General features: G+C 41.6%; 1 protein-coding gene across 1 annotated transcript; it reads right to left on the bottom strand.

Moving 5' to 3' along the window:
• Positions 1 to 4,360: 4,360 nt before the first annotated feature.
• On the bottom strand, positions 4,361 to 7,725 carry NPVF (neuropeptide VF precursor). Its single transcript, XM_006912006.1, has 3 exons — positions 7,591 to 7,725; positions 5,893 to 6,293; positions 4,361 to 4,412 (listed from the first exon to the last, which is right to left on the bottom strand). The coding sequence occupies exons 1-3, from the start codon at positions 7,723 to 7,725 to the stop codon at positions 4,361 to 4,363; spliced, it is 588 nt and encodes a 195-aa protein (XP_006912068.1).
• Between the last annotated feature and the right edge of the window lie 1,984 nt (positions 7,726 to 9,709).

Below are 9,709 nucleotides of genomic sequence, written 5' to 3' on the forward strand. Positions count from 1 at the left end.
GTGGGCCCCAGAGCAACAGTAAAGGCGCCTTCCATGAAAATCATCGACGTATAACACGTGTCATCCCCAGCGCCCACAGAGGCCCCTGCACCCCACTCGCATTTACAGGCTTCATTCAGGACCAGTCCAGTTGGAATTTCCTTGGGGAAGGGAAGCGTGGGCAGAGAGGAGGGGATACAGAATGGGATATTTTGGGGGACGTGCCTGGTAAAGTACCCTGAGGAGAGGAGTACTTTACCACCTCAGTTCTATTTTATGCTGCTGTAAAAAGCCAGTGTTTGGAGGAAGGCAGGGCTAAACCACTCGACTCTGATTGTTTTGGCATTATGTTCACCACATTTAAATGGCCAGTCAGATAGCAATATTCATTTATAAATTGAATTAGATAGTAATTTAAAATAATTCTAGAAATAAAAATCTTCTATTGCAGCGATTCTTGAAATTCACGGAATCGCAAACCCCTGCGAGAATTTAACACCAGTATTCCAAACTCTTCCTCCCCAGAAAAATGCACACGTATATGTAATAATTTAGAAGAATGGCCGTTTTTAGCAGCTATAAGCATTCTTTATAAGGAGAGATTCATCGGTATTGCAAAGGATGTCAAAAGTGAAGTTTTAACCTAAATACCAAAATCTAATAGGTGTAAAATTTCAAAGCAAGGTCACCATTGGCAGACTTTTGGGAGGAAAGGCTTCAAAGTGCTTCTCCTAGTCCTCACTTGCATCACTCACTTGGAGACTACAAAAGAATGAGATCTGGGTTCATGAGATTTCTTTGGAGAGCGTTGCTACCTTGCCGTGAGTGCCCCTTAGCCATGCCCAGGCGTGGGAGCAGGTAGGGGGGACATGGAGTACTGTGTCCCTTACTCTTCACCGGGGAGGGGCTCCCGTAGGATGAGGAAATGTGTTCCACGTGAAGCAAAGGACTGGGTTCTGACTCCAGGCCAAAAGGCTAAAGCATTGGGAGGCAGCAGGAGGATGGCATCCGGGGTGGGAGGCGAGTCTCGGGCGACCAGATAGAGACTTCGGGAAAGAGATTTGTGGAAGCCGTTTTGAGTCCTGTTGAACTCTCCCTCCCCAGAAAAATGCACACATATGTGTAATAATTTAGAAGAATTGCCATTTTTAGCAGCTATAAGCTAAAGAAGAGAAGTGGGCATGTGTGGAGTGGGTGCCTGTGCCCCCGGGTGAGGGCTGAGGCCAGCGTGAAGGTTGAAAGGTATCATGGGAGACAGAGCGGTTGCCGGGAGAAACCCTGGGAATGGCGAGCGGTGCCACCTTCTCGGTCTGGAGAGTGAATTCGTCCGCTCTGGTGACTGTCCTATCCCCTTGCCCCTCATCTCACATGCTCTCCCGTCCCACTGGAATCCAACAAAGCAGGCACAGGTGAGACTGGAAGAGAGAGCAGACAGAAGTCGGCCACAGTCCTGCCCCTAACTCAGGGCTGACACGGGAACAGTGGAGCGTGAATGAATGAGTGAATGAATGAATGAATGACTGAATGAATGGCTGAACGCAGATTGAAATGTCGATCCCAGTGAAATGAAATTGAGACCATGTGCTTTTGACTTAGGCCAAAGGTCTGACATCACAAGAGCAGCAGTGAAGTTCATGGCTTCTGGCCAGGTGCTCATCCAGGGCCAGGGGAAGATTGCTGCACGCCCCTTCCCTGATCCTTACATTTAAAGGGGGCGGTGGGAGGCAAATTTCCACCACGTCTCACAAGTCGTGCAGTTTTGTTTATACTCACTGTAGGATGTTAGCAGACCTCCCAGGCCTATGTGACAGGCTGGCCCTTGTGTTTCACAGAGGAAACTCTGATACATATGGAGAGGGGGTGGATGTTGGGAGTGTGGACACAGGAGCCAGTAGCCCCAAGTTTGGGGGGAGCAGGACAGGCCTAGTGTAAAATAAAAATAAAATATGGGGCCCTTTGTTTAAAGTTATTAAGAATTTCAACATAGTGACAGCAGGGCATTTAACCAAACTCGGGGCCCTGTGTGGCTACATGGGTCGCAAGCCCATGACATCACCTTGAGGTGAGCAATAGAGGTCAGGAAAGGAGGGGACCTGCTAGTGGCCGCGTTGGAGAGAGCTTGGAGAAGCGGCCTGTCTACCTGCGACTTTCTCAGTGAACTGCTGTGCAGCGTGACCCCCTCGGCACAATTCCATGCATCCTTGGTGCAACTGCAAGTCCTTTATGTGAATGGGTTTCTTGTGGGGGCTGGCGAAGGGCTGGCGAGGAGCTAAAACAGAGTAAGCCACGTAGAGAAGGGGACACTGACAGCTCTCCTAACATTTTCCATGAATTTCAAGTGTTTAGGTTAAAGAACCCATGTTATCCGATGAGAGATTTCCTTATGTCATAGTTTCAAGAGACCAAGTGGCTTTTTGTTTATTTTAGTGCAGCAGGATGTTGTGTGATACTTTCTCTGTTGCTCAGAATTAGCAACTGAGGACCAAATCGGGAGGCACAGAGATGCTAAATAGCTGACATTATCATGAAAATCATGGATGGTGAGGGGGCTACACCCCTTCAGGGTTCACAAAGAGATGTCAGTGATACCAACCTCTGCCTTGTCCGCACCCCTGCCGGCCATGTACGAGAGGTTGGCCAGAAGGGGGCCCGCCGCCCCTCACCCCAAAGCCAAGCAGAGAAGTTCCTAGAAAATCGCCGTGGAGAGTGGGGTCATGAAGACGGGACTGCAGGTTCATTTCTGACAGGCGGTTTGCTTAGACAGTGACTTACCGATGGTCCCTGCGCCTCCTAAGCGGGGCAGAGGGAGAGACACCTGGGGCAGCGGGGGGTTGGCTGAGGGGCAGGCCGCAGCCCTGCCCTTGGCATGGCAAGGGCATCTGCATTTTCTATGGATCAAGTGGATGCTGAGAAAGTAACTGGCCTGAACCTTGCTTGCCGGCAATGAGAGGCTGTGGAGGTACAGATGAGGTGAGGGTGGCTGGAAAAGATCGGGCGCACCCATGTCTCATGGGTCAGTGTGAAGATCGCAGTAATGCTTCTGGAAGAACTCCCTTGTAGACGCAGCAACATTATATAGAGAGGACGAAAGACCACTGTTGATCCCCACCCCCATCCCTCCTTTGCCCACCCCAACCCTGTAGGACATAGGAGAAGGGATTGTTTTCCAGCGGTCTGCCATTTTCTCTGCCACCACCCTACCTCTGAGGTAAAGGAAGAAAGAGCCAGAGATGCTCCTAGCCCACTGCAGGGTCTTTCAGCCGTCCGCCCAGCCGGCGATGGGGGAGGGGAAACTTTGCTTCGGTTGCGAAGTTGACATCTTCAGCTGGACTTGACGGAGTTTTGTAATATTAAGAAGTGACTGAGGAAGTTATAGAGTGTGCAGGGTGTCGTTAAGGGGGTCTCTACCCACCAGGGAAAGGAGGTTCGACATGGTCCAGCTGGGGGCAGGACGAGTGAAAAATAACACCATTTCTGGTTCGTATCCTGCGGAGTCGAGACTGGTCCAGTACTATCGGATTAGGGTCTTCATGTTCTTAAGGCTGATGTCAGATAACTGTGCATTTGTGTTGTGCTCTACTGTGTTTGTAAATTGTTAGTTTTGGCGTAACCAGATTCTTTCTGTAAATCAAATACTCGAAATATTAAATGAGGAGAAAAGAAATACACCAGAAGGCAAATTTCTAGATACAGGAGACACTTAAAGAGGTATCTAATAGTTGCTTTAAAAAAAAAAAAAATCCCTCTTTTAAAAAAATTTCAGTCTATTGTAGATTTACTAACAAATGGATGTATAAAAGCATGTTTGTAAGTGATTTGTTATTCATGTTCATTTATTTGTCAACTATGTTATTCTGTTAAATTATTTGTCATCATAATATTCGTTAAGCTACTCTTCCATTTAATTTTTTACTCTAGTGTAACTGTGTCCATGATTTTTACATAGAAAAGTGATATGGCTTTCTATCTCTCTCTCTCTCTCTCTCTCTCTCTCTATAACTGTGTCCATGATTTTTACATAGAACAGTGATATGGCTTTCTGTCTCTCTCTCTCTCTCTCTCTCTCTCGCACTCTCTCTCTCTCCCTCCCTTCACCCGCCCCTCCCCTCCCTCTCCTCCTCTCCTCATTACCAGAGGCTTCTCAAGTATTTGCAATGCTCTTTTTATTTAGACAAAAATTATTTCACCTTTACATTATAATATTCTTTAAATTTTAAATAACTTTGAAGATACCAGCTGTACTGATAAGAAAAATTGTTGCCAGTGATGGTCCATGAGAAGAGTGTAGTGACTCTTCATTCACTGCTGTCTTCACTGTAGAGTTGTTTTCAGATTACAGGTCACGGCTTCATCTTGTCTTTAGGGACAAGCTCCAGATCTTTTATTTTTCTTGGTTTAATGCTGTATCATCTATTTTCTGGAATCCCAGTCTCCTAAAACGTTAAGTAGTACAAGATGTTATCCTGCATCAGAACAATAGCATGTAAGGTCATATAAAATTACAAGCCATGGTTTTAATCGCCTAATTATACTTAAGTTGAATTGCGTTACACTTGGAATGAGTGAGATACTGATGGGGTCCTGAATTTGTAATGGGCACTCAGACTCGCGAATGTACCGTTGACTCGTCTCTCTCCCTCATCACTGCCCCACTCCCAACCCCTGATTAGTTGACAGTTCCTACCCCTGTATACGCCTGAGGACCTCAGCAGAAACATCAGTGGTTCTCCTGTTCCCGATGAATAACGTCCCCAACGCTCAACCTGGCCCTGAGTGTCTGCGTCCTCTGCTCTTACTCCGTTCTTCTCGCTTTCTTTCCTCTCCTCTGTGTTCTTGACAAACTGAACCCCAGTGGTTCCCAGACCTCCTTGCTTTGATACCTCTGCTCATACTCCTCTCTGCCTGAAAGTACCATCTCTCTTCCCATCAGATTCTGAATGATCAAAACAGAGCCACCTTTCAAAGTCCAACTCACAAAACATCCCTGGAATCCCATATGAAGAAATCTCCTTTTCTCTTTAACCTTTGGTAGGAACTTATTTGTGCCTCTCATATCATTTCATTCATTCTGTCAAATATTAAAGGCTTACTATGTGCCAGACACAGTTCTAGGCATGGAGGATATGGAATGAATATTGTGGGATTTATAGAACCAAATTTCTAGTAAGGGGGATAGACCCTCGATATATAATATGGCAAGTGGTGATAAGTACCATGGTTAAAAATAAATAGTGTTCTGAAAAGGTCTTACTGATAAGGTGTCATCATGTGTCACCTGACTTCCTTCAGATCTTTAAACCTTTTTAAATTTAAAAAAGTTTTTTTTTTTCACATATACTCTACTAGAAAATAATATGCGGTAGCTTATTAATTTTTGAGACTTTTATAGTACCTTGTGCTCCAATTTGTACACAGTAGATATTCCATATTTACTAACTAGTACAAAGACCGATAATAATAACAGGAATTATTTATAACATGAAATCCAGAAAAAAGAAAAAAATGCTTTAAAGTTGAGGAAGAAAACCCGAATCTGAGACTTGGATTACTGAGATGGTGTCCTTTATACTTGCAGACAATCCCTCATATGGGACCTTTACTGTTAGAGAGATCAAGTGCTAGGCAATATGTCATAGGGTTAGGGTCCCAATCCTGTCGTCAAATATTCCCACTTAGTGTGTGGCTGATGAGTGCTGAGATGTCATCTCATTACTTTATACCCATAGTCATGTTTATATCTGACCTTCTATAGTTCTTAGTTTAACAGGTGTTTATTACCCTGTGTCTTTGCCTTTTTCCTAAGAAATTTAACTTTCTTAGAAACTGCTTTTGAAAAGATAGAACCCTTTTTAAAGTTTCTGGACCAGCAGTACGTAACTATGCATGCATTTTAACTGGTTTTCAGGTATTTACCTTGGATGTTTTTGATCAGGATTCTGGCTTTCTTGGAGCTGATAGGTCACGGAGTAAAGTAACTTATTGACAGATGGTGAATGCATGGATTGTTGGAGCATATCACCCAGTGTCTTGGTGACACTTTTGGCTGTTGTTCTCCCAAACCTTTGGGGCAGATTAGGAACACGTCTCCAGATGCTTTCCTGAAAGTTTCCTCTGAATCTCAGAGGCGGGTCGGCCATCCCTCTGGTGCTTTCTTTTTCCATGGTCCTCCCAAATCTCAGCGGCAGGTTGGCTGCTGAGTGTGGCATTTTGTTGACTGCAGGTGTATTCGTCTTAAGGACATTTTTTGGACCCCAATCTTTTAATTCTTCAAAATTGAGACTTCTTTTCTTTTCCCCTTTAAGGTCTCCTCTAGGCTATCATTAGAAATGACCGTTAAAATTATTCATTGTTGTTAAAAGCAATAGATTTGAACCCCAAATTAACTTAAATCAAGGCTTTAATCCATAGAATTGTTAAAGCCATAAGCAAAGTTTGTGTTTTCATAAGCAGACTATTTTAATAAATAATTTGCATTAAGCTTCTTAAAGCAATCTACTTTCTCTGTCCCTGGACTATTGTAAGAGAACTACTAATATTAATAAAAATCTATAGTGAATACAGTAGGGTGTTCAAGCCACAGGAACATAATGAGATATTGAAATGAAGCAAAAGTTTATTTTACTACAGTGATTGTCTTTCAGTTTTTGATTCATGTTTAAGGAGTATTTCATGTATTTTTATATTTTGATTTTAGAGAAACCTCCACTGCCTCTTCATGTCTCTTGTTTTCCCCTCCTTAAAGACCAAAGTGGTGGATACATGGAAACAGAGATGCTAGCCGGGTTTTGGGGTACAGTCGGAGGAGGCTCCTCTGAATTTCTTTTTATCCAACTCATATTCAGAGTTCCAGTGTAAAAGTATTTCTCAAGAAAGTGTATTTTTAGTAATATATAAATATACTTTTGGTAAAACACCAATTAGTTTGTGGGTTACTGTACTATTAATGTACTAAATTTAAATAAACTATTTAAAAATACAGCAGCTATATAATTAGATTTAGTTTAACTGTGAAGGTTGTCCATCTAAAAAATTTAAAAGATTGTTCTCTGATTGTGAAAAGAGGCAGTGGAGGCTTCTCTCAAGTCAAAATATAAAAGTAATATATACTCATTTCAGCAAATTTGGAAAATATCTAAAAGCATAAAGAAGAAAATAAAAATAACTTGCAATTCCACCATCTGGGGATAAATCTTTTAGCTAGATACATACAGATTTACCGCAAATTTACTAGCTCATAATTATTAAGTAGAAAATATGAATGTCATAGTTTTTATTGTTTGTAGCTGAAGACAGTTCAGATGTCCAGCTGAAATGTATCCAGACATTATTTTTGCAACTATTTGTAACAAGTGCGTACTTCTGAGTCAGTTGAAAATTATTAATGCACCTGGTGCTTGCTAAGCATCATACTCTGTACTTGTCATTAAAGAGGCCAGGTTGTTTGCTATTGTGGTAAAAAATATAAGTTATGTCAATACACTGTCATAGGAAGACCGAAGTTTGACAAAAAACAAAGCGCAAACTGACTCTTCGTTACTCTACAAAAGCATTAGACTTGGACAGCCATATAGTTAATGCCTATCACGTTAGATAGAGTTTAAAAAATCTTACCTCAGAATATTTGTCATAGTTTTCTTTTCTGTGAAGTTTGGACATCATTAATTCATCTGCACAGAAGATGGGTGTTAACAAGCTTGAAGTGACTAAAGTCAATAAAAGGAATCGTTTTGATGAAATAACTTCCATTTTGTCCAAAATCTAGAATTAAGTTTATATGCACAGTCTGATGTCTACAAGAAAGGAAACTGTGGTCTTTTTATACTGTCTTAAAAACAAAGGAAAGTTTGCTTTAACAGTGAAATCAATCCCACATTTTTAAGTGCTAATGTTAATTAGGGTGTTTAACTAAAATATGTATGTGAGGAACGTGAATAATGCATTCTGGGAAGAGACAGCAACATTTTTGCTTACAAATTCATTAACTTTGAAAATAATTTTCCTCATTAAAAAGGAGCTTCTAATTAGGTAAATTTGGGACCATAGTAATTAAGATTCCAAACAAACAGAATGCTTAAATTCTCTGAGCTCAAACAACAAAAAATATGTTGGTGTTTGCGTCAATTCTTGAGGGAAGGAAAAAATAGTATTCAATACATGCTAGCCATGTAAAAAAAAAATTATTTTTTATCCGCACAAAAGAGTTAGGCATAGCGTTTTCAAAATGTCAAACAAAATTAAGACTGTGAAAAGAGTTCTAAGTCTCACAATATCCAAATAAAATGCTATTAATTAACTTTTTGTAAAATGCTGTTCGGCTATTAAAAAGCTTCCAGAGAAAATGTCAGCTGCAATGTGAAGGCTGTGCGTAAGATGGTGCGATAGGCATTTTGACAAACTGGCTGTCTCAGGAGAAGCCGTAGGCAGTTCAAAGCCTTTTGTTTTTGCCCTGTGGGCCTTATTTGGCAAAACTGTATAAATCACCGGGATTTTATTTCGATGAGATGCGGCCCCCTCCCTTCTTCTTCAAAGCCCTTAAGAACCTTAGCAAAGGTTTGGTGAGTCACACACATGCTGATTTTGTGGCTCCCCTGGCCCAAATTAGTTAGGTAATCTCACATTGCTACAAGCATACTGACATCATGGCATAAGGAAAGAATTTACAGAAATAGATGCTTATTTACTGAAAGGCCAGAGCGAGTCTCTTTTGGTGCAGGTGACATATTCTCAAAGACTTGTCGTATCACTAGACTGCCTAGGTGCCAGAGAAATCATTATTAGTTCCCACCTGTCCATTCAACCCTCGCAGGAGAAAAACACCTTACGTTGATTGATTTCCAACACTCGAGCTACTTTTATTCACAGGTACTTAGCGGTGAAGTCACAAAAGAGGGAGTCATAAAATTGCACCTTTTGTGTCAAGAATTGTACCACCTCTAGCCTGTCTCACCAGCCTACCATAATCTGAGGTCTGCGATGGCCAGAAGTGAAGACCTCTGTCTGTGTTATAGATCTCCAGAATAAATCAGAAAGTTGAAAACAACAGTGGATAAACTCCTGGGTACCCTCTGCCTCTCTGAAGGCGGTTGACATCACTGGCCTCATTTGTTTTGGTCCTGTGGTAGCTAAGGAGCTGCACAGTAGGAGGCAATTAATTCAATTCTTAGTCTAATGTTAATTTTGTAATGCAGTTATTGGAGTATTTGGATTTAATTTCCCTGAGGATTTAATACAGTTCTCTTCTAAGTTGTTTCTTTGCAAACTGCTGACGGAACTTCCTTTTTTTTTGTGGTCAGTGGATCCAAACTTTTGAGAAATGGGAGACGCAAGGAGTAAGTTATGTTGGTTGAGTTAGTACTCAGGGAAAGTTGAAGGGATCGGCCCTGGGTGTGTTTCAAAATATGTTTGTATCTAGCTGTTTCAAACTTTAGCAGTTCACCAGTTTCAATGCTGCTTCTTAGGGTTTTGGCACGTCAGTTAGAGTTTTCCTGTTTGCAGGTCCAGAGTAGCTGATGTGGCTGATTACTCCCCTGCCTCCACCAGGTTTAAGCTTCCAAGTTGGGTGTGTAACTAGTTATCTTATTATTAGAAAGACTTGGCTCTTTTGAATCATATTTGTAGTTAGCTTTGAAAATGTTGATAGATAAAAAAATGACATTACCTAACATACACAACACAAAATTATCATGTCTTTTGATGAAACGTGCTGCCATATATAATAGCACATTTAAGG

The sequence above is a fragment of the Pteropus alecto genome, unplaced genomic scaffold (genome assembly GCF_000325575.1).
Source record: "Pteropus alecto unplaced genomic scaffold, ASM32557v1 scaffold21, whole genome shotgun sequence".
In the NCBI taxonomy this organism is placed as follows: Eukaryota; Metazoa; Chordata; class Mammalia; order Chiroptera; family Pteropodidae; genus Pteropus; species Pteropus alecto.